Source organism: Apostichopus japonicus, chromosome 8, assembly GCF_037975245.1.
Source record: "Apostichopus japonicus isolate 1M-3 chromosome 8, ASM3797524v1, whole genome shotgun sequence".
NCBI lineage: Eukaryota > Metazoa > Echinodermata > Holothuroidea > Aspidochirotida > Stichopodidae > Apostichopus > Apostichopus japonicus.
In genome coordinates this window covers 549,606-576,472 of record NC_092568.1, presented here as the reverse complement: position 1 = coordinate 576,472, position 26,867 = coordinate 549,606, and the positions used below count along the sequence as shown (strand labels likewise).

General features: G+C 35.8%; 1 protein-coding gene and 1 long non-coding RNA gene across 3 annotated transcripts; both read right to left on the bottom strand.

The window, feature by feature from the left end:
• Positions 1–7,300: 7,300 nt before the first annotated feature.
• On the bottom strand, positions 7,301–25,990 carry LOC139972170 (lysosome-associated membrane glycoprotein 5-like). Its single transcript, XM_071979164.1, has 7 exons — positions 25,577–25,990; positions 24,134–24,318; positions 17,338–17,523; positions 14,395–14,523; positions 13,487–13,574; positions 11,588–11,776; positions 7,301–10,947 (listed from the first exon to the last, which is right to left on the bottom strand). Exons 1-7 carry the CDS (start codon positions 25,632–25,634, stop codon positions 10,784–10,786), a joined length of 999 nt encoding a protein of 332 aa, XP_071835265.1. The 5' UTR covers positions 25,635–25,990; the 3' UTR covers positions 7,301–10,783.
• Positions 19,483–23,617, bottom strand: LOC139971622 (uncharacterized). 2 transcript variants are annotated; one of them, XR_011794435.1, is made up of 3 exons: positions 22,823–23,617; positions 22,001–22,155; positions 19,483–21,729 (listed from the first exon to the last, which is right to left on the bottom strand). It is a non-coding gene; the product is annotated as an uncharacterized lncRNA (long non-coding RNA). The 2 variants fall into 2 exon arrangements; XR_011794436.1 differs by having other exon boundaries at positions 19,483–21,724.
• Positions 25,991–26,867: the final 877 nt, after the last annotated feature.

Here is a 26,867-nt window from a genome sequence, read left to right as displayed (position 1 = left end):
TTTGATGTGTAGGAATGTTTTCTTGGTACACTAAGATTCCATAACTTACACGAATCACGACTCAACGCAAAATTTTGATGGTTGCAACCGAAAGATGTAACTTCACGAGGCCCCTCTCTCCAGAATCAAGAGAGGAGCGTATATATGCTTTCAGCTTGTCTAATTTCTTCCAAGCGATACGACGAACACTTTCAAACTGTAAATATAAAAGCTACTCCGGAGTGTGGGCGGAAGAAGATAAACCGAAGAGCCACTATATACTCGTGTTTGATATTATGTTACCGAGGTTATACTTTTCAGTCTCGACGGAGGAATATAATAAATAAAGCTACTTCTTTCATTATTTTTCTAATATTCCCCTAGCTGTGCCTCTTCCTGATTGTGTGCTATAAAGTACGGATTAAATATACACATTAAAATGCACACGAAACCCAGTGACTGCGGAATAGAGCATTATGTTACATTATGTTCAAATTAGGCATGCAACTCCCGTTAAATTTGGTTTTCACATTTTACTACAAAGGTTGCGCGGCATGCAGGAGAAAACGGTTGCTACGGAGATATATCTGAGTTACAAGATTTTTTTTCAGACTGTAGGCCTACATATTATACTGCGGGATTCGTTGCGCAATCATCGGAACGTATGTACGGGGGGGGGGGGCGGCACGAGGGACCTCGGAAGTACCTGGATAGGGAGCGAAACAGTTCTTTCCTCATGAGTCGTAGGTTCATTTACCCACGCATGACGAAACTTTAAGTTCTTCTAGCTTCGTGCAGAAGCGTTACTTCAAAAGTCAAGAGATTCAGGTATATATAATGTCCGTCAATATGTGTATATATACTAGCATGATTTGAAAGTTTCAAAAGTAATGATGCATAACAATTTTAGCAGACCATATCTGTCTGCAGGATTCTGCATGTAAACGTAAAAGAAGACAGAGAATATACCAGTACAAAGAGACCCCGCAGATCTAAAGCCAGCTACATATATCAAGTTGTGTTACTTAGATTCTGGCAGTATACATATTGCACAACAGTGTGTGAAGTCTCCAACCACAAAACATGCATCAAAATGGGTTTTTCTTTCTTATGCATATTGGGCTTGTTAACTATTGTGTAACAGTATAAATACTCGATAAGTATCTCGATTCGTCCAGTCATTATATGCCTTGTGAAAATTTCCGACATAATATTTAAGTTAACCTTATTTATTGTTTTGTGTATGTGACATCAATGTTATTTAGTGATAAGTCAAAGCATGTATATACTATGTGCACGCGTGTTGAGTCGTTCTTCCGAAATCTGACAGACGGGATCTGTCTTGACAAAGTCTCGATATTAGGGAACTGGTGCCGAGAATGAATCAGTTAAGATCAGTTTGGTTTTCCGTGCCCATGAGGCTCTATTTTGGGAGACTTTTCTTCAACAACAACAAAAATCCTGTCCCAATGACTCAAGTTTTGTCGAAACGAAATTATTAATTTCGCTTTTGCAAATGGGCTGAAATCTTTGGGGACAAAGGTACTTCATCATATAAGAATGTGATTGAAGGGAACAAAACTGAAAGAAGTGGGTTAGGTCGTTAGGATAGGTATCGGTTTGTACGTTTATATAATCATTGGAATGCATAAAACGACTTTAAGCCTATACAGCAAATCAACCTTAAAACTAGATTTATCAAACTAATTTCAATGATACCCGTGGCATTCATGTGGGTGAGAACTTTGAAAGTCTTTACACAAGTCATTCTCAAAATTTGAATATCCTATTTATAACAAAAACATAAATGCATGCAACCCCACCCCCCCCCCCAGGCTCCACTTGTCGGCTTGGTTTAACGAACGCAAATGACATTTCATTATGAAACAGTTTCCACGAAGTGAAAAACAGAAACAAAACAAACAGTTACGTATTGAAACCTGCGTTACTATTTTGATATTTTCTTCTCCGTTTGACCCTTCTTTTTTTTGGCTTTTCTGAACCTCATCGATATTCCTTTACGTTATCACCAACCACCAGGAAGCAGTGAGACACGAGACATTGTGTTTGTAACGCACACATGCTATAGTTGTAAACTCGTGACGTATTTATCCATCTTTTGTTGTTGTCTTCACAAACTTGACTGACGTCACATAAATCGATTACAACAATGCATCGATGACGTAACCACGCTTCTCATAATTTATCTTGATTCCCCGTATGAGATTCAAGTCTTGTCAAATTTTGTCGAATTATCTCTTTCATGCTCCAAACACAATTTCGAATGTCTAGTATTGGATTACATTCTTAGAGACAATTCGAAGCTTCTTATCAGACTAAAGTTATGTAATTCCAACAAGCATTGAAACATCTTAGATTGAACTTCGTAGTTTTCTATGTAGGAAAACCAGTGACAAATCAATCCTCTTTTAAAAACGACAAAGCAATACGTAAAAGGTCACTTTTTGTAAATACTATTTTGTCTATCACTGAAACATGTATTATGGTTGTACGTTGTACATGATGTGCCTTACTTTTGAAGTAAAAGTCAGGATAATTTAGGAAATCTTCATTCGTTTAACCATCTTTGGGGGATTTTGAGCGGAGGGGCTATGGAAGGTTGGACTAGAACAGAAGATTGGGAGGCTTTGGGGGCGGGGAAGGGGGGTTACTGCCGAACAAGGCTTTCGAAACATGAACTGTAACACACGTTGCGCAGAGCAGAATCATAAATTAAAACATAATTGAACGTACACATCTGTAGGAGACTAATTGGTGAAAGTGGCTGGATTTCTTAGTCTAGCACTCAGTTAAATGTCAGTTCTTCAGGCGCAACACAGAAAAATAATAGAAAAATATAAGACATTCATAACCTCAAATAACATATTTACAATGCTCTACAATTTGTCACATGGGGAGTATTGAATGTCTTTTTTGAGTGTGTTTTTGCTTGAAATAAGTATAAAGAATAAATTGTTGATCGAGTTATATACTAATATAATATTTATTAAAAAAAGTACAGACATGTGTATATTTCAAAGATGAATATCTTGAAAATATAAATATCTAGACAGACATTAACGGCAATCAAAGTTTTCTTCATAACTGTCGGCCTATATCAACAAATTCTGCCTAAAGTTAATGATGAATATTTACATATGTAAGGAGCATTGAAAGCTTGGACTATGAATTTTTAATTATATGCCAAATGGTTTCATTGCTTTCTACATTTTAAAAGATGGCACAGATTAATCAGGGAACCGATGAAAAAGATAAGATATTCTCACTGTATAATTTATATAGGGGGGGGGGGGGGATATTCTAAACCAGTGTCAATCTTCCGAGGAAATTCTCTACTAGTGTAGAATCTCGCAGCAAGTAATAGGAACAGTGCCAAATATCATATTACGTATGGAATGACATAGGCCCTATGCTGTTAAATGTTGCTTCTTGCTTCTCATGTATATGTATATATAGAGAGGAAAATATATAAAAAGGCTTTGCAATGGCGGTTTATTGTACTATTATTATGTACTTACTTATTGGTACCCTTTATAGACATTTAACAACAGAATATTGACTATTTTATAAAAAAAAAAAAAACACGCTGCGCTTTGAATTATACATACTGTAACTCCATTAGCTTTTACATACACTTGTAGGCCTACACGCACAAAGCAACAACTAAAAGGCAATAATAAGGAAGACCGTTGCTAAGTAACTTCGATTCGATAACACCATTTGCAATAATAAGTAATCTGTTCTTTAATTTTAAAGCAGGCCTGATACCAACTCATTTCGCCTTCGTCCTATTCATTTATTGCATAGATCACACAGGATTGTAATAATCCACTGTATAACGTTATTGCAATAAGTAAAATTGCATCTCTATGTATAGGCTACCTATATGTATACGCGAAGGTTGATATTGTTTGTGTGTTAGTATATTCGAGTTTACCTAAGCTATTCTCTTTTATGTGCACTCACTGCGGATGACTGTATTTTTTTATTCAATATTACTATATGTGCCGTTGCTAAGTGAAAATAACATATTGCTTCTTTTTGCTGTTTTACTTAATCATTGCAAACGCACAGAACGGGCTTCGTTTCATTCTGGATGTTTTTTCCCTTTCATTTTAGACAATCGTTTATTGATTGGGCTGTGCGAGAGATTTAATATATAATAAAGATATTGTACAGGGAACCCACATATAGAAATATTTGGTTTGAAAGGATATAGCATTTTGTCTGTTGACTGACTTTGTAATAGCGAATGGGTTGAGATAAATCGATAAAACGAATTTATTTCTTCGCTGTAAGAGAGCGCATAGTAAGTTACAGGTATAATGAAGAAGAAAAACACTGAATATAAGATGACAAGGCAGAAATAATCAATGGCAAAGCTGAGGCAGACGTTAACGAGCTGGGCAATGTAGTTTTTATTGAGTAGGACTATATTGCGCTTCCATATAGGTTGTTGGTTTTATTCTAATATAGGAATAAATTAGGAAATTGGAAATCATGTGCTTTTCAATGATTTTTTTTGGAAACATGAATTATAAATTAATATATGAAAAATAAATTATGTAAACTATGTACATATTTTGCATGCACTCTTCAAAACTCTTTCTGTTTTGTGTACGTAGTTTGAAAAGCTGCTCTCTTATGAAGTGTATATCGTACTACTATAAAAGACAGTTATATAAATTACGAACTTTAACACAAGGTTTCGATGACTATACCCATACAGTATACACGCTTCTAACATTTCAACTCAAAGTTGTTCAGGCTTGTTATATATTAGATGGATAAATAGAATTGACCTTTAATGAAGGAACAGACATGTCCAATCTGTTTTATAACTACGTTATTGTCTGATGGATGAAGTTAGATTTAAAGACAGGTAAGTATTTTCATTGCCTTGAAATTACTCTCATTAAAGAAACAAACGAGGGATCGTCTGGACTTCTGAAGTTGTGTCAAATGCCAACTGACGTTTCCAGTACTAAATCACGTGAGAAACACACTACCACAGAACTGATAGATTTAAATGTATTATATGAATTCTAGAAACAAAATAACAGTGTTTTTTTTTTTCTGAATGAGTTGCAAATTTATAGATTTGTGACTTGAAACAATTAAATCGACAAAGTGAAATAAGTTCAATCCGGGTTCGGTACATTACCACACATAGGCTACCCTTGAACTGTCTGGTTGATGTAATTACGATAAAAGGCTTGCTACTGGTTAAATGACCGTATTGAAAGGCGTACTCTATATAACAACATAAGTTAGGGATCGTCTCAACTTTTAAGGTTGCATACATTTTCAAATGGTTTCTACTGTGGTTAATAACGTGTCAATGCATTGTCTCATTACTGATTAATGTACTCTTGGAAAGCTTTTAACGTCATGTGATGATGTCATAAATATACTTATTAAACCTGTAACGAGTTTCTTCATCTAATAGTTTTCGACATTAAGTTATATATGGACAGTCTTTGATATCAGTAACTCAGCAATATTTTCGATGTATATATATGAACAGAAAAGCAAAACGTTAAATTGAAGTAATCGCGTCTTGGAGATATCAAACATTGGACAAATGGCAGCTGTGACGTCATGACATAAGATGATTTGTTTGTTTGTATCGGGGTTTTTTTTCTCCATCTTTTCTTCTTTTCTTCATTTGGAGAGGAGGTGGGTATGATTGGGTGGGTTGAGTTGTTCGTGATACGTAGGTCCTATATATCTAGTGTAAGGTTCGTTTTATCTCCTTAAGACATAGCCTACATTTAATGAATAATCCACATTTTGCAACATGTCCTACAAATATCGTCACCAGCATTGGCCTCAAGGTTGAAGCTTGCCCTTGTTACAGCTTACATATGACTGCTCAATGTTTGACTGGTTCAATAGTTCAAGGGTTCATTTCCAAGGGTTCTTACATCTTGAATAAATTTCCAGACATTGAGGTGGATGTGGTTTTGAAAATATAGAGAAATAATGATCTTAGGGGGGGGGGGGCGGGGGTGGGTAGTGACAGGAACGGAAAAGATTGCTCAATTGTGATAATTTTCTTCTTAGCCAATGAATTCTTATGAGTATAACTCCCTGAAAAATATACATGTAGCTGATTATTGCCTCTTTAAATATACGGGAACGTTAATCAGCGGCGAAAACAGTAATCTCAAGTGAGATTAGCATAAATTTCCATTACGGAATTAGCGTAAATGTTAAGCCACAGTTATAGTTTTAAGCTACGGTATCAACTGTGCGGAAATGATCTACTTGATAAAATTCAGACGTCGCTGTAAAGCGAGCGGCACAATATGCTAAATTTTATTTTTTCATTATTTATTATTCAAGCTGCGGGAATAAATTTTGGTATATAAGTTGTTAAAAGAAATTAGCTCTAAATAAATACATTTTTATCGGTTTTCCTTCACTTCATTGTAAGTTTCTCCTACAAAGAATAAAAGGGGGGAAAATGTAATAACATTTCCGACTGACATAAAGTGACAAGCTAAATATCGGCCTTGTGGCCTTCTTTTCTTCTTTTATCAAACTGAAAATGTCTTCATTATTTAATACAAGGTTTCGGAAAATGCCCTCAAATCTTCCTTTCATCCCTTTCACTTGGGCTTAATTTCATTTTTTTTTGTCATTGAAGTAATATCTGCATGTATGGGTTACGCCTAATCATGTCTTTGCTGTCGGTGTTCACTGCGAATGAGGTGTTAACTGGGCCACTATGGAGTGTGCAGAAGGTGCAAGAAAGGACTCGAACAGTGGATAGGAAGAGGAATATGCTGATTTTTTTTGGCTCAAACTGATTCAGTGTAATATGCCCGAGGGGAGGGGTGAAGACTTTAAGCCTTACGCGAAGGCCGAGGTCAATATAAAATGAAAGAGAAAAACGTAATGATCATCGCTCTAAAAATTGTTGATGGAGGCATGTTTCTCCCCCCCCCCCTACCCTCCCCACACCCGTAAGACTTTATGTGTATTTTTTAAGGAATGAAATATGACTCATCGTGTGAACATATTAAGTATAAATTTATTTCTCAAAGGTCATTTGTCTAGTACCGATATTCCTTTTCTGTTTAATATCACCGCTAATGACGTCATGATGACATAATAAAAGAAAATCTTACGCGTTATATCTGTATTACGTTGATTTTATTATCAAACTCAATTTCTTCAACATAAATAACAACGAATATAATTCCATTAACATTTTATCCACTAATGGCGTCACCGAAGATGGGCAAGGGCGGGCGTACCAAAATAATCCACCCTCTGCTCCCCACCCCCCCCCTGCCCCTCCTCCCTCGCATTATATATTTCGTCTGGCCATTCAGCTGTACGTCTTTGGGAGTTTTTTTTCTGTTTAGCCCATGCACCATTAATATTCTATGTGTGATTAGGTAACCAAGTGGTACCTGCCCCTACCCGTACCTACCCGTACATGCCCCGTGGTACCTGCCCGTGGTACCTGCCCCTATACCCGTCCCCATATTGGTAACGCCACAAGATACCTAGCATGAATCAAATGATACTATATGATATTTAATTATCTTGTTAAAGCTTTTAAAATGGCAAACGTTACATGTATTTTTCTATTTGGACAGTACGTAGCAAGCGTGATTATTGCACTAAAGGTTCAACGTGTAAGCTAAACTAATCATAGCCTTACCTAAACAAATCTGTTAATTGATTCTACAGACTGGCTTTTACTCAACTACTGATCTACCTGTAACTATAATTAAACTTAAAAGTATTTTACTATAGTTTGTGTTCATTCGTGTGACCATAATGCCTCATCCAGGCATCCTAGAGTGAAAAAACAAACAAACAAAGAAACAAATTAAATCTACTCATTAGCTATTAATCAGTTACCATCCACTATTTGTTATATTAAGTACTATTCGATATTTGTCTGATTAATTAAATAACTTTAAATGCTTTTAAGGAAGTTTAAAAATGACTGACCAATACATACATGGCTTTCTATAGCATAATTTTCGAAAATACTAAATGACGAAATAGATGCATCTTTTTAAAGCACTATATTACTTTACTAACGGCGACTAGTGACACTAGATATCAACTCTCAATTAAATATAACTTTGACTGTTTCCACAATAAGTCTCCCCGTACTATATCATTGATATAAACTCTGGCGAAAGCTGGTGAAAGCATTCACAGTCTAATTGATTATTTGATAACTTCATTTGTTGGAAGATTTATATATATTTTTACAAGATATGTTGTATCTTACGTACTGTAGCAATAGCCAACAGTAACACTACCTCTAGAGAACAACATTACTATAAGTTGTAAACAAAAACACTGGCTGTATTTTTGATGGATTTATGTTGTAAAGAAACGCACTCATCCGGAGCAATTAACAAGAGATCCCCCCCCCCTTTTTCCGACGCATGAATAGAGGGTGCACTTCAGAAATCACAACAGAGCGTCACTTGTCAGGTTATCATCGTTGTCTTATTTCCTCCCACAAAGGGAAAAAAAAAACAATATCCGATATTAATTATGATTGTCTTAGTGATTTAAAAAAAATTATGTTACAATAAGTATAACATTATAATTTCGCGTGCTCCTTCCCCTGACGTCATAATGAGTAAACATTTGGAAGCAAAGTATGATTCCACTAAAGGAAAACGTGATATTTTCCCACAAACATTTCTACTTCAGAAGACATTATGATATATTATGAAATGTGTTTTCCCCATTCTAACTAATGCTACAACTGAGGAATAATAATTTATTTAGAGATAGGCTACTTATTATAATTCACAACATGTTTGCGAAAAATATATATATTATAATCTCTTTTTTTTTTAAACGTACGGTCAAGTTAAATTTTATTTCAAAAAATGAAGAAATTACATTTTTGTTAAGTAAGCAAAGTTTCAGAAGGAATTGTTGACTATTTTGTCAGGATAATTTATGAACTTGACCATTTTATTAGATAGTTCCCAAAACGACTTTTTAAACTTGCTGCAGCATAGCTTATTGAATAAGCGTCTCATGATTCTTCATTGTTGATTCATGGTTGCTAATTGATGATTGATGATTCTTGATTTATGATTCACGATTCCCAAATGTCCATTTATACGTTGTAGAATGATTTCATCATTTAAAGTTATTTAGTTTTCAAATAACCATTACTCAATTAACAAAATTGGAGTCTTATTTATGAAAAGAAGTTTGAGATATTAAGTTTTCAAAAGTACACTAACAAATTTAATTCAATTGTATTAATCTTTTCAACGTATTTCTTGCATTCAACTTTGCATAGACCAGTGGTATGAAAAATATATTGGGGTTATCTGTATAATGTAAGATTATTGTTTCTCCATATTTCCATAATGTTTTCTAATTTGCAGAGGTAGATAACATAAGTAATAGGACCTTGAAAAGCGTTCCCACAAAGAGAAGACTTAACCCGAATTTGGCCTATTCACTTTTGCCCAATGTGAATACCAAAACATTCAAGATACCCATTTTATCAACGCACCCGCTTCTAAAACCAGTTTTTCCTCTCCCGTCCAATTACATGGTATCGTAATGTGCTTGTCTTTACCCTCCACCCCACCCCCTCCCCTCCACCCCACCACTTCTCAAGCTACGCGTCTTCCTAATTCACACAGTTTCGAATCACATGGAGGGCAGTATTTAGCGTACAGAACTGAGCCATGAATGTGGGAATTCATAAATTGTGTTTTTAATATAAATACAATTCAGTTACAGCAAATGATATACATAATCCCCCGAAATAATAATAATAATAAGAAAGTTCTGACATTATTTCACTGTACTAAGGTATCGACAACAACATAAATCTAAAGCGTCTACTGAATGTGCAGTGTACAATGAACCGTATGAAATTCAATGTTAAAACGATGCGTTGCTCCATCGTTCTTCAGAAAACCCTTTCAGTCACATAATTACTTTTACCACGATCTGATCTCTGCAATTTAATAGTTTTCTAGTGCGCGTGCGCGCTACAATATTGGCATTACAGCCAAGTGAACGATACCTACATGACTGAACATTGAAAATTAAAGTTGTATATAGTCTCTGTATACATTTGTAGTTTCAGAGGTTAGCATGCCTAGCCAACTTATTCTGAGCCTGTCACGGACCTCACATTCGCCCTGACTTTGTTGGTACCTACATGACTATATTCTCCCTGGTGTGTTGTCACACCATAAACAACCGAAAGGGTTCTTCCTAATACTGCAAGCACTTCACGCGCACTACAATACTGCGTATTTGCAGGCAAATGCAGTTCTAATCTGTATCGTCTCTCACTCATTCACGAGGTAGCGTGGGCTGTAGTTAGTTCGAAAGATGACGGCTAAATTATATCTAGCTGTCTTTGACAACCAAGTAATATCTTGACAAAAACTTGTGCAACATGATTTTCAAAATGAAATCCCATTCCTTTCCACTGCCAAAACTCCTGTCCGTCATTTTAGTCCTATATCGAACAAAATCTTACAAAATATAGCATGAAAGTAATCAGTCTTGGTCTGTACTACGGTAAAGAATATTTGTATTTGTAAGTCCTATTAAATTAAATATATGCTCTACCAAATTTCAAAGAAATCCACCACGACCAACCCCCCCCCCCCGACCCGCAATCACGCACTACTACTCGTTCTACCCATAAAACATATTGTATAAACAATTGTGGATTGTTTGTACTTCGGTAATTAAAGGACTATGGCACCTGGTTTCAATTATTTATATCTGGGATCCATACCACTTATCATTATTCCATTGTACTGTAATCTGATCTCTCTGTAATATAGCCCATCTTTCTCCCTACAGCGTACCCAATTATAACGATCAATATGAAAGCTGCTAACAGTAGACCCACCACTAATGATGCCGTGTTGTTTCCTTTCTTATGCAAGTCCGACTTGCATGGAATTTCTGACGAGAGAAATAAAAATATATATATATATAAAAATAAAATATTGATAGTGTTTGCTAGTGCTATGCCATATAAACACTTTTGTACTGTGTATATATTTGTTTAGCCTTAGGCATACCCTTAGTATTAAAATTGAATAAAAGTACTCCACAGCTATACAGCCCACTATACTGGGAGTGAATGGGTTTCGAGATCCATCGGTTAGAATTGATATTAATCGATGAGTGGTTTTGAAATAAATTCCCACCATATTTCGTGATTCTAAAAACACTTACTTTGCAATGCATAAGTCATGTATAATGACCCAATAATAATGTTAGAAGGTCGCCAAATAACTTAGTCCCACATGTCCATATTAAGACAAGTATTTCACTGTTATCGTAAGATATTATTCCATCTTTCAGTTATTCAGCTGTCTTGTTTTAAGCCCCCTCAATGTCCCTGAACAATTTGGAGAATTTTTGATAACTCGAAAACATCTTTACATTTTTTTAATACACTGAACAATTGCTGCAAAAAAGATAATCCAGATTATTCAATTAACCTATACTCTTGTTATAATTGCAACAGTATGACAAGCTGTTTTTTATATATCGAAATATATATGACACGTATCATTAATCTTCCATATGTATTTACCTTCACCAAAAGTTCCATTCTTCAAGTCAAACGGCTGGAGATGTAGTTTAGTTATCTCCATGATAACTTTGTCTTTCGATTCGCTGTTTTTGAGTGTAATGTCATGTTCGCTGACGCATGATCTAGAATGTCCTAGCTTAGTACTGAAGAAGGTATCTCTTTCACTGGACTGTACCACGTATAATCGAGCTGAAACAAGAAAGAAAAGTAAAATCCGATTAAGATTTCAAACGTGGTAGTATGTGAGCTGAAAAGGGTATTGCGCAGAACTCGAGCATGTAAACCAGGTCGGGGCACAGGGCGCCGTGCCCCACCCCCTGCAGACTATCGTGCCACCATCTGCGACACGAGTATCGCGTTGCCCCTCCTAAATGTGTTGGTGCCCCTGTAACTCAGATATCCTGACTATTGATCTGATCCTACTTAGGGGTTTATATGAAAGTGATCTTATGACCTTATTCAGGGATGGTCTTAACAGATATATGAATCGCGTTGGACAAATATTCAGTGTCGACCATGTGAATTTCTTTGTTCACGTTTAGCAAGTGTTATAATTAAATTTAAAAAAAACTTAATTATATGCTACAGGGATTCGAATCTGTGACCTCTGGATTAGAAGTCGACAAATTCCAGCTTCACTAAGCTGGCAGCGTTTCATTGTTTTCGCTTGAGCTCCTGTTTATCATCCTATTTCCATTGTATATATTCTATCCATTGGCTGAATAAATATCTATAATCTATCTATCTATCTATCTATCTATCTATCTATCTATCTATCTATCTATCTATCTATCTATCTATCTATCTATCTATCTATCTATCTATCTATCTATCTATCTATCTATCTATCTATCTATCTATCTATCTATCTATCTATCTATCTATCTATCTATCTATCTATCTATCTATCTATCTATCTATCTATCTATCTATCTATCTATCTATCTATCTATCTATCTATCTATCTATCTATCTATCTATCTATCTATCTATCTATCTATCTATCTATCTATCTATCTATCTATCTATCTATCTATCTATCTATCTATCTATCTATCTATCTATCTATCTATCTATCTATCTATCTATCTATCTATCTATCTATCTATCTATCTATCTATCTATCTATCTATCTATCTATCTATCTATCTATCTATCTATCTATCTATCTATCTATCTATCTATCTATCTATCTATCTATCTATCTATCTATCTATCTATCTATCTATCTATCTATCTATCTATCTATCTATCTATCTATCTATCTATCTATCTATCTATCTATCTATCTATCTATCTATCTATCTATCTATCTATCTATCTATCTATCTATCTATCTATCTATCTATCTATCTATCTATCTATCTATCTATCTATCTATCTATCTATCTATCTATCTATCTATCTATCTATCTATCTATCTATCTATCTATCTATCTATCTATCTATCTATCTATCTATCTATCTATCTATCTATCTATCTATCTATCTATCTATCTATCTATCTATCTATCTATCTATCTATCTATCTATCTATCTATCTATCTATCATACATTAGTTTGCTGGGCGAACCAGCCACCAATCAAAGCTTTCCGTTCATTATTTATGATTTATATATGAAGGAGAGGATTTGTTCAATTACGTTCTATTAATAGTAACCCCTGCAACCCACCCCAACACCATCGCACAAAGCAATTAAATGTCTTTATTTAACCTTTCAACACTGATATGAAGTTAGCTATAACACTGAATACCAGTAACTAAGACGAGAGTATTGCTTCGACCATAATAAAGCCCCTCTTCTCGAGTATACCTATATCATCCCGCCCGCCCCCCTTATGCCCACCCCTTTTTACTGTTGCCAACAATGTATTACATCTTAGTTTTCCATCACTTACGATTGACTGCTCCCTCAAAGTCTGGATTATCTCTTTCATCATATGTGAGTTGAATTCTCTCGCCTATCCACCTCTTCTCCACGGGAACCTATCAAAGAAAGGTATTAAGACGATTAATTACATGATCGTTTCTCAGTTAATTTTGAATAATGGTGAATAACATTGGTTGTAGCAGAATAACAGACGGAACCAAAACCTCACTAAACCGAGATTGAGAGATGTGCTGGGTAGTGGCGTACTAAGCGGGGGAGGGGAGGGGGTAACGGGTGCCATGCCACATCCCCTTCCCCTATGATATAATCAGTTCACAGCTTGCAACATTTAGCATCTAAGCCACCGTCCATAAACAACAATTTCTCACCTCTGCCCTTAGACCCTTCCCCAAAGACGGCTTCCCCTGTACGAGGTGACAAAGGAAAGATCCGCCCGGTTGCCAATTATTCTAGTTACCCCACTGGAGCAGGCCAGGGTTGTATAGGGTTCTCAATCCTAAGGTGTTAAAGGCCTGCAAACTATGTACGATTAATGCAAGATTGTGGGCCGTTTTTTTTCTCTCCTCGTTTCCTTTCCGCCCGCGGACAGACTGTGCAATTGAATGATTAGAACGACGGCCGAAAACTATAAGCATTTTCAAAATAGTAAGACTTTGTAAATCCGTTGCTCGCAAAAAAACGGAATGATACTTCCGCCCCTCCACATTTTTCACAGTGGGGGGGCTGGCGCCCCCAGCCCCCCGGTTCCTACGCCCTTGACCTATACTAATCAGGGCCCGGAGTAATTTACACGATGATCCGGGTCTTTAGAATAGAAGCAACCTATATTTACTCTCAGATAAAAATCAGAGTTAAGTTGCCAATGGGCTGTTCTACATTACGTCACATGCTATTTATATACTAGGACGTCATTACCTTCTTAAAAGTAAACTTGAGTGTATATTTGTCTTCTTTCCATTGTAAAGTAAGGACTGCAGTATTCTCATCCGAAACACACTCGCCCCCGACACTGGCTTTGGCTGACAAAGGAATACTGGGCTCATTCTGAAAAATGAAAAAAAATAAATAAATAAATAAAAACTGATATTATCTCATTATTACGGTCTTACATGATTTGTAGGCCCTTGTACGACATTAATTTGAATGAAATTGGTTTCCTCTCTTGATGGATTGATTAAGACAAATGACCCCTCTCAAAAGTTCCTATAAAGATTACGATGACATCAGAAATACCAACATAGGTCGTATTACATTTGAAATAGAGATATTCTTATCTATAATTTTGATGACTTTAAAGAGAACACGTTTTAAAAACGACGGACAGTGTCATCTAAGATAACGCTTTTAAGGACACCTTTATCTTTCTTTATAAGTGAAGGATAACACCATCGCATGCATGCAATTATTAGTCTCAAAATCCATTAGAGACTCGTGTGCGGTTTCATAAAGTGACGTCATATATACCCCCCCCCCCCCCTCGCCGACATGCCACTTAAGATTCTCTGCAAGTATTTTTATTACCGGTAATGGATAACGGATTGGGTTTGGAGAGTATACCGTGCCCGCGTCTCAATATGTAAACTGGCACAGAATATATCGTATGGTTAATGGTTATATAGTGTCAAATGATATGCTATACCTCGAGAAAGAACAGTAATATTTGAGAAGAAAAATATCAACGCATTCCACAATTCAAATGTAGGTATTGTACCGCACTAAACGTAGAATTATTCCAAAAATAATTAAATTAAAAACACTTCGTGTACTTACATTTTCATTTCATTCTTGAATTTTTAATTTACATATTTGAAAACGAAGTTGTTCCCCCCCCCCCCTCCCCTCCCTCAAAGGAGTTTCCTTTCTAAATACGTAGTCACAGACATCACTCCTTCGCATGCGCCCTTGAAATACGTTGCGTTTGATGCATGTATTGCTTGTTGCAGAGGTCGAACAAAGGAGGGGGTGGGAGGGGCAATGGCCTCCACCTCCATCGTCAGTCGGCAGGAAATCGTTCAGTCGAGGTTTTTTTGTGTAAATATTAAAGTGTTTATTAACACAACCTTGCTTTCAGATGTAATTATATACCTTATTTATGGTCTAAATATGCCTCAGAATTTTTTTGGGCGGGGGGGGGGGGCGAGAACTCCCCTACTTCCACATGAGAGTCGCATTAAACGACCCCGTAGGCTGTAGCCACCCCCCTCTTTTATAAATATTTATGTTCCTCCTATATGTTCCTCATATATATCTTGTATACATCTTATAATGATCATATCTACATAGCTAGACACATGTACCGTCGCCTGAGCTTTTCGTGACTTTTCTTTGTTTTCTTGGATTTTCTTCATATATTTTTGAATCAGCACATTCATCATGTGCCACCCACGTATGACTTGTTATTCAAATAACGTAATTATGACGTGTTTTGTCTGTAGAAAAGAGAGGCCAACCTTTATGACGCAATTTGCCAGAAGGGAAAAGACTAAAGTATTAACAAGTGTGGGAGTAGTCTACTGCCGAATTGAAGACAAAAGGAACAAACAACATTACATTTTACAAAAGGGACGGTTGATGCATTCTTTTATATATGTTTGCTTTTATATATGTATATATATATATATATATATATATATATATATATATATATATATATATATATATATATATATACATGTCTGTGTGTGTGTATATATATATATATATATATATATATATATATATATATATATATATATATATATATATATATATATATATGACGGTGTATAAATATAGAATTTCTTTTTCTTTTTGAATACAATGTTCAGAATGATTACATCTTCCAAAAGGGAAGGTTGCTGCATTCTTTTATATATATATTTGCTTTAATATCCATGTAAACTTTAAGAACTCGGAATCATAGGAATTGATACTTAAAAGTTTAATGCAGAGGAGCCTAAATGCCAGGCGGCCAATCGGGCATGCATGAGGGCTAGGAGAAACTATAGGAACCAATAGCTTTACATGGCTATAAAATGAATCCGAAATTTAGTACGTGGTTAAATCTCGAGACTTTCACTTAGGATTGTGGGGGGGGGGGGGTGGGTGAAGGATATGAAATCCTCTGAAATATTCTTCTTCAGCGGCAAAGTTTCGTAATAATGTCTTAGCTGATTCTATCCACGTTCTATACACGTTCGGTTACTCTTCTGATCTTTGCTTTCGATAAATATGAAAGACAGTTAACAATTTCCTTCTCTTAATAAATTCAGTGTGCGAAAATCCCCAGCCGTTCCCCCCCCCCCCCCACCATCTCGCGTTGAGCATTGCTGTTCATAGGCCAATGTGTAACCCTCCTATGTACAAGGTGGCATGCGCTTACAGTGTTGGCGTACCAAACACACTGCAAGGTTATCTCTGCGTTTAATTAAATACTTCTATTTGATAAAAAAAAATGTGTGAAACATTTATTTAATATATGACGTGTTGATATATGACCAATAGCAATAGTTAACACAGTAATATATGATTTGCTGTAAGCGTATACAATTTAGGCATATTATTATTATTTTACGCCCGTAATATAAAGACTATACCGCATGTGTATGTCACGTATATACATTTTACCCACAAGCTATATAGCATAGCTGTAAACGAAGAACCGAACGTATAGCTCATTACGTATTCATACATTTTCATCCCTATCATCACTGAGATGACATCTTAATTATTTAGACATTAATAATTAGTCCTTTTGTGTTTATTCTACCGAACTTGAGAAAGATGAATATCCGAAGTCGTGCCTGGATTCGTTCATTATTAATTAATCTCAGAAAAATAAAAGTAAAATAAATTGGAAAAAAAAGAAGCAATTCTTACCTGGTCGCTTAGCTTTGACTTGTAGTAAATCTTGAAGTTGATAGCGAAATTTGCCTTTATGCAAATATCACCATTTTCATCTCGTAGTAAAAATTCCCCTCTTTGTAGAATGAGAGAGTCCGGACTTGACGTACTTTGCTTTTTAGTTGTTGTCTTTGCAATAGTTGTTGCTTTCGTTCTGGATGTCTGTTGAAATGGATATCAGATTATGAAGCAATACACGAGGAACCGCTTGTAACCCGTTCACTGTATTTCGACAACATTAATCGGGTGAAGTTAGACACTATATTGTGATATGTTCGATAAGGCATTATACCTTTAAGAAACACCGCTATCAGTCCCATAAGTTGGCTTTCTTTCCAATTTTAGGTTTTGAAAATTGGTCCTTCAGACATTTAAATGCTTATCAAAACGTGGTTGGAATACTAACCATACTAGCAAATACAACGCAAACAATTAGATTCGTTCTTTAGATGCAACAACTGAAAACTCAATAGTAAAACAAAGTAAATTTTTTCAACTCAAGTAACATGTTTACAATTAGTTTGTTCGAGAATAAATGACATTGGATGTTCAGCCATTACGTCTCCATTGTTAAGTCTAATTTTACTTTTTTATGGCTTAATAATTTTGTCCAATTAAGTTGTCTGTCCATCTGTCTATTGTTTTAATGTGTTCTTAATCTGGCTTCGTTCCAGCTTGCCTTTGTAGAAGATCCTCTTAGGATCGAAACGTTAGGCTCTCTAAATTATACTTCTACCTACACAGGCTTTCTGCAGTAGAAAAACAGTTTGTTAACATATTTTCTATCTTTTATATATAAAAAAAAAAAAAAAATAACTTAGCAGAGGCCATCATCAACTTAGCCATGAAATTAATAAGCATTCCAGAGATGTATTATAATATAAATCTGAATATCTTAATAGAAAAATAACTACAGCAACAACACTCAAACATTTTTCTATTTTTCTTGGATTATGACATGAATTTCAAAACTAGAATTCTACCTAAAGTCATCTGTTAAATTTGCTGTCAATATGGTCCGCATGGTTTGCCAGGCTTATTGCAGACATGTAAAGAGAGAATAATTTGTACTGTAGACTGAATAGTCTCATCCACTTCGGATTGAAACTTGCACTTCTGAAGAAAATTCAACCCAAGATACAACAGCCTGGGCTTGAAAACCAAACAACTTGAATTCCCTCTCACACCCAGTCCTCTTACATCGACGTGACTGCAAATATGGCGGTGCTAGTACATGTATTGAATGACGTCATAGTTAACATTGGTCGCTGTGACACATAATTTGGCTCTCGGCTATTCATTCTTCTTGATGAGAAATGTGACCTCTGAACTGATATATAATAATATAACTATATGTTTGCATATTAAGGTTCAGAGCAGTGATCATTCTTGCGAATGATATATGTGTGTTTATATATATATATATATATATATATATATATATATATATAGATATATATATATATATATATATATATATATATATATATATATATATATATATATATATATATATATATATATATATATATATATATATATATATATATATATATATATATATATATATATATATATATATATATATATAGGAATAACGGAAAAACTGTTAAACAACTATGCTGCATTTAGAGAAAGGCTGGATCTCGAGTGAGATGCAATAATTGAATTAGGTAAGTGATTGGAAGTAAAACAGCCAATGTTTGGTTTTTGCAGAGCTTTCGAGCAAAGCTAGCTCTTCTTCAGTGCATGATCACCGGAAGTGACAAGGAGTAGCAGGAATTGAAACTATTTTATAGAGAAGATGTCGGCATGGTTGTAAAGGCAAAGCGACTTACTGATTTCTGCTGAATTGAGCAGAAGTTTTAGAAATTCGGATTATTTTAATCCGCGTCGGATTATTTTAATCCGATTCCGTCGTAATTGTAAAGGAATTGTTTTGGTTTATCTGGGACGGCAAATCGTTTCTGATGTTTAAACCGAATGGTGCCGTGGTCTTTAGGTTTAGTTCCCAGAAATTTTCTTTCGCTTTCCTAGATTTATCTATCCAAGAATCGTTCTGGTCAATGGCAATAACACGCAAATTCTCAATTGAATGATTTTGGAGATTGAAGTGATTTGCAACATAGGCCATCAGCTGAAGCTCAAAATGTGGCTGTAAAAGCAGTTTCGTTCCAGCAACACCGGGTCTAGACTTTTAATGCATTTTTGGGTAGTTTAATGCATCACAAACATTATATCAAAAGTTCTCCAAAAAATTTCCTGCAGTATTTTTGTAACGCACCCTTGAAATTTGGTATGTTATGTAGACATTACGTGCTACGATGCTATGTATTAGGAACACATGTGCTAACGTTAGATTTGGTACAGTGGTGCATACATACCACTCTTTTCTTATATGTTTAATTACGACTGATATATTTTTTTGTATAATAGTTGGGTCAGGGTTACAAGAATGGTGGAAGAGGATTCTGGTCTAAGGGTCAGTGAGGGTTGTTTTCAGGCATTACAAGTTGTGCCCTCCCCCCCCCCCCCTCCATTTTCGCCAAAATGGTAAAAAATCACATTTTCAACTTTGAAATATGAAATACAATTTTTGCACATAATAACTTAAGGGTTTTAATTATAAAAATGTACCACTTTTAATAAACTCAGATATAATGCTTTGTTATAAATCAAATATTTTTAGATTTTCCCCCTATGTTATGAATGCATTTCGTCTGTGCATGTATGCGTAAATATACACATATAATGAAAAGTTCCTCTCCGTAATTGTTACACTCCCCATCCAAACTGTTTTACACATGTGACTCCCTCCCCCTCTACTTTACATGTAGCTAAATCCCTAGTTACAGTGAGATGTGCCAATGCCCCAAGACCAGTGAGTTATTTCTTTTGTATAAATCAATATATAAGTTGGCACACTAAGACATCATGGCATATCGTAGATGTGAAATAAAGTTAGTAGGTATATATCTGTTACCTTAGTACTCTTTCTACAGTCTTCTGCAAAACTACGTACTTTCTCCATGTTACGGAAACGACATGTTTATAATTCGTATTCCTGCAAAAAGTGTTTCCAAGGGAGTTAACGTATAAAAGAAAAGATCGACAAGGTTTCGAATGGTATTTTGAATAATAATAGTTCTATATTCTACAAATAATATGAATAATAAAGGTGAATGGTACAAATAAGTGAATAAAGAAGACAGTTAACTTAAGCCCCAGATAGAAAGAAATAATGTATCTATTAAGACTGGGTTGATACACTCAATGGTGTAGTAGAGCTGGGCCTTTGCGATGATTCAAGATACAGGTTCTTCATCAAAGGTGCGGCGAGGAATTAATAAGTGATTAAAAGTTCATCCAAGGACAGTTGTACTAGTTATAACAGGATCCACTTCAATTCACTGCATGGAAGTCAGATATGGTATGGAAAAGGGAAAGTCCATTCCGTAGTAGAGGTGAAGATAATTAGATGAAATAAAAGTCACTAAAGACTTGAATATCCTTCAGTCAAAACTTGAACAGATGCACAAAACGTGTTAACAATATGAACAAAACAGGTAACGAAATGGTACGGCAAAACAATAAAGAACCGTGATATTGGAACAGGGTCAGGGGCGATGGTTCCCAACAACAGTATATAAACCTCTGACTGGTTTCAGGACGCGGTATTTGCGTCATCGTCATCAGTAAATGTAGTTGTGAATATGCAAGAGGTAAAGCATGCCCATAACACCCTCCTCCCCCCTCCCCTCTCAGCAAAAAAAAGTGTGATTTGAAGAAAATGTGGATATTTATCATAAGGTGTCTGGTAGGTAGGGTAATCTACGTAAAACTACTAATAGCTAAAATGAATATATGAATAAGATCATGTTTTCTGGTTCCTTTAAACTCTGGGGAACAAAATAATGACAACATGACTTTGAAAAAGTTAACCCTCTTCACAAACTTCAAACTTGATTAAAATTTCAGACTATGATATCAAGATTTAACACCATCACAGTTCATCCTCCAAATCATCTTCCCCTGCATCAACAATCTCAACATCTTCTTGGTAGTTGCTGCAATTTCTATATTTACATAGGTCTGTACACGGTAGTTGTGCATTCATTCAGGAACATCTTCCTTTAAAACATTTGCCGACTCTACAGCTACTGCTGACACACTGGAGCAAAACATCTGGGTCAGGTGGCTTCGTCATCCAAGTGATTATAAGGTCATCATTTTCAAGTTTCCATCCATGTCCCTCTGGTGAGAGTGCATCAATCCTTTGCTGCAATGCCCTACTGTGAATAGCAGCCTGGTTGGTGCAGCGCTTAACATGCTGGATCAGAGCATCTTTTGTTGGTGGTAAACTCTGCTCTGAGGAGGAGATGAACAGAACACCTTGTACCATGAAATTGGATATTTTTGAGTCTCACATTTTATGATGGGGTACCAATATAATTACAATTCAGCTAGAAATATGTTGCAAATTACTTTAATAATTTCAATGGAAAGATTAACCTGATATTGCATCTCAAAGCATTTAGAGAATTTTTTAATTTTCCTTGGGGGAGGACCCCCATATTCCAAAAGTCCTAGATCCACCCCTGAACACTCAATGAACCACACATTGAAGAGAGTACTTTACCTTCAAGATCTGTATGTCTTCCTTGTCAAGAATTGTATCTAGTTTCTTCAACATAGAGAGTGGTACCTCACTTCAATGGCAACACGGTCTTTTCCTCTAATATTCATAAAATCTGGGCTCATCTTTTTTCCGCTCTGCTGCTTGTCGAAGCAATACTTTAATAAAATGAAATAAAAAAAGCAAATTGTTTTGCATTTTCTGTTGATCAAAATGTAAGTTTGAACAAATAAGAACTAAGACAATTTTATTTATATACCATGTGATCTGCTCATCTTCTATGGACAAACACATTTAAATTTTGCAAACCAGTGTCATGCAAAAAAGAATTAAACAGGCTTTTTTTGACAGTACAGTACATTATCTCTTAATGTTATGGTTTATATTATACAATGGTAGATTATATCTGTTACTAATAATAAAGGAGACAGATACTTGTTCATTTTGGTAAAGCTAGACAGGCTGACCATGAGACCTTGCAAACCTAACCTTATTGCACCTTTGTTACACTTATTTTTCTAACTAATATAATATCTCTATCATTCAAATAAAGGGCCACAGTAAGAAAACTATGAAGCCTGTATTTAACACTTAGGCTAGTGCCCCAGATGGAGAATTTGAAACAAATTTCTGTTCCTACCACCTTATAACAAAACAAATCAGATGACCATGCCACTAATTATATTATGTTCAGGTCCAACACTGTGCCCTTTGACTTGGATTCTATCCCTCAAGAGCTACTGATCTTGCATTATGCAACTTCTCTTAACACTTCAACTATGCCACAGAAGTACAAATAGAGTCGTGTAGTATGCTTAGGCTTACCTCCATCGAAAGTCTCTGCCTGCTGCAGCTTGTCCTGCACCCGTTTGCAACGCCGAGTAATGTATTGTTTCTTTTCCCACATATAATAAATTGAACAGGCAATACACCAGAGCTTCTGCTTGGTTTCCTCGATCTTTTCCGTCAATTCTTCGTTTAAAATCATATGGGGTCTCCTCTGGAACTGTCCGTTTTCTTGCAGCAATGTGCTTGCTATCAATGAACCGCCTGTAACACTTATCGTGGAACCCCATCATACTATGCTGTTGAACACACGCTTGATCGTAGTAGGCCATGGAGTAATCAGTAGTACGGCGATATCACTGTCTCCGCCGCTGAGATTAAGCCAATCTTTAGCGCAGGAAGTAACTTTAGTCCATCGTTTATTCGTCAGTGCCTTGACTGCTTCAAATTTTACAGATTCAATGTGCACTGAGCACTGTAGATTTCCGTGTGTCGGAGACTGACGAGCGCCCGTGGGAGCCGCCATGTTTGTTGTTTTCTACAAAGATTGCACACAGAACTCATGGCTCATTGGACAATTCATATCACATGGTACAGATATCTCACTGGCGCACAACTTTTGAACGTAAAACGGCAGGTTTCTTAACATACGCAATAAAAAATATAGTTCGATCTTTCGAGCGGAATTGCAAAAAAACTGCAGGAAAGTACATGGAGAACTTTTGGATCATTAATCTTAGTTAATTTATGTATTCAATGCTGTAGAGAAATTTTAGACCCGCAGTTGCTGGAACGAAACAAGCGAATTTCGACCTTCAGCTGATGGCCTAACAGGCCTGGTTGGAAGATCTTTTTTGTTTTGATCGCCGATCTATGTTGTGTCATTCTCATTCTAAGAGTGTTTTTTGACTCTCCAATGTATTGTAAGTTACAAATATTGCAGTAGATGAGGTAAATGACATTTATATATATATATATATATATATATATATATATATATATATATATATTGCGTTCAACTGGTACTCTCGAGTAGTCACTCGAGTGGTCACTCGAGTCAAGTTGATGCGACGTATATCTGTTCACGTGCTTGTGTGGTGACTCTAGCTCACACGAACGGAAACTTTAGTGATTCGTTTGACTTGAAGACTATGCCCGTGCGTACTAAGTTGATCCTGGAACCTAATGATTGTGAGGCGGACACTCTAACCGCTGAACCAAGCCGTTGCCTACATTTCTCCGACTGGATCGAGCGTCTTGAGCTTGCCAATTGAACGTACTTTTTTCTGTAAAAGTCCCATTATATTTTTAAACTTGTTACATAATTTTACCGTAGTGACAAGAACTTACCTGGGAACCAACCACACCTTCTGTTACGTCATCATCTTCTCGTCGAATCGTCGTGCTTTTCAATGTGGTTGGGCGTTGTGTAATCGTTGATTGGTCGTTGGACGGAACGGATGATGACGATAATGATGTTGTATATGCATAATCATTATCCACAGAGTCCGATGATATAATAACTAAGTGCAATACTTGTAAAACAAGAATTGTAAAAAAAAATGTTGTTTTCATTTTAAAAACAATTCTTTTGCCATTAAGCTTAACCTTACCACATATTTATAGCAGCCGATATCCTATTAGTCTAGCCTGCTTTGTATACAAGATAAACTCCACACATAGTTAGTATAAGACCATGGCATTACTTAAAGCTATATCTGGTGAGAAAAAGGAATGAGATTATGAAACTGCTTTAATATATTAATATGTTTATTACATATGGTTCACTTTATACCCCCCCCCCAACCCCGTAATATTTTTGAAAAACGGGAAAGATCCACTTTTCATAAATGAGCAGCGCCTTTTTGTACTGGAGAGTATCTTCTATCCTTCTTTTTTTCGTAATGAAAAAGTGAGGTTTTGTTCGAAAGCATTTGAACTTACTGGAATTTGTGGTTGCAAAGAGGATTCTTATTTTTATCGGTAAGGTTTGATGTAACTTTTGGTTTGCCTCCTCAAGTCAAAGTCACAGTTTCCTATTCCCCTTCATCCCCACCCCCTCATCTCCCCTCCTCTCCCCTCCTAACCGATTCAATACTCCCGCTGCCCAGGACAATGTGTCTATAGCTATAGTGCATGAGTAAACAAGTATATTAACAAGTCTTAAGATGATTACCGGATTTACTCCGATAACAATTTTGTGAATGGAAAGCAGAAATTTCAAATACATTATGTAGAATACCGCACTAAAACAGCCAATCGTGTGTGCACTTCTACAAACACCACCACTGTCACAGAAAAATAAATAATTTGATGAATGAAAGATATTCAATCAAATTCAATCAAAAACATCAACTCTTTTGAGTTGTCAAATCTTCTGTTTTGTTTATGAAATATTTATATACAGTAGCTTCTCTCTGTATATATACCAACCTCTGACTTGGGGTACTACAGCAAATATCAATTACGCCTTGAATAATAATAATAATAAGTAAAGATAAACGTTTCATTGCGGCTACAATAATAGCACTTTTTCAGAAACTTAACCAATTTAGAAAATTAAGAAGAGAATAACCTCGATTGATTCACATTCTTGACTCCCTTTCACTTTGTATAGTACACACATGAAGAATGCAGAAATGATTTCCAATGAATCTCAAGTGCTAATATTGTACAGCAACGATCTCCCCGGCGAGCATTGAAATTAACAAACTTATACCTTAACCGTTTATCGAAAATCGATATCCATGATTTATACTTTACCCTCGGAAAGACTCTTCAATAAATTCTTACCTGTTAAGTGGAGTAGCACCATGAGAAACTGCGCAGAATTATTGTCTAATTTCGCCATTTTGTTCAAGAAGTGATCCTATATGCACGCGTTATAATACTTTGATATTGGGGTTACGTACGGCGCACTTTAATAACACTTGAAATGTATGTGTATGCACAAATACACACTATACAGTCAGCTCGGCGCTACAAATATACGAATTCTTCTACTAGCCTCTGTCTCTCTCCGTCTTCTCCTTCAGATCGATCTTAATAATGAGAGAACGTCGTGATCACGTGACGTTCCTTTCTTCATCATCTATAAGAGGCATCAAAGTAGACGGGAGAACATGGAGCACTATTGATTTAAGACGAGAACACACTAAACTATTTAATTTATTAGCGACCATGCAGTAGAGAATAACGGGTTTGCTTACAACGTATAAGTGTGACACAATTCGCAAGCTGAAAATAGCCGTCGAGAATCTTTATAACTTTATATTGCTTTCGTGTAGCGCGAAATATATTTTGGAATTTGTATTTTATTGTAGTATTTTTCTTTCGCTGTGTATATAGGAAGTGTTGATATTTATTTTCCGTTTATTTATATTTTCTCTGACATGACAAAACTTAACAGATATGATAGAGGCGAGCGCGAAGGCGTAGGCAAACTGAACGTTAAATAAAGTAAACAATTACGTAGCGATCAAACAGACCTACATTAAATAAATAAATAACAATGAGAATAATAAGAAGACGAAAAAGAAGGAGAAAAACGGGAAATATAGATATACGTATTACATCGTATCGGGTATACATATATGTTTTAAAAGTAAAAACTATAAATTTTGTAATTTAGATGTCGTCCTTGAAGGGAATTGGGGGCAGTGGCGTAGCGGGGGGGGGGGTGGGGTCAAGGGAGGGCACGTGCCTCTGGTGCTGGGTTTAGGGGGCGCTGAAATGGGAGAATGAGAGTAAAAAAATTAAGCACTTTTTAGAACAACATGACGAAATTGATGTATGTCGTCAGGCATGAATATTTTCCAGTGACTAATAAGAATCTGAACTGAATGTAGTTGTTTTTATTAGCAAATTTATAGATTGTGATTTCTTTTCAGTCCATTTCGACCGTTTTCTCTTTTTTTATTCTGTATTCTGTAATGACTACATGTCACGGAAATTTCGGGTATTTCAGTATATAAGCTACAAGGTTCCAAGGCAGTAGATTTCGAAAAGTGGAAATATCATAGGCGTAGGAGCACAATTTGATTTAAGGGGGGGGGGGGGGGAGGCTGTAACGATTTGCCCGAAA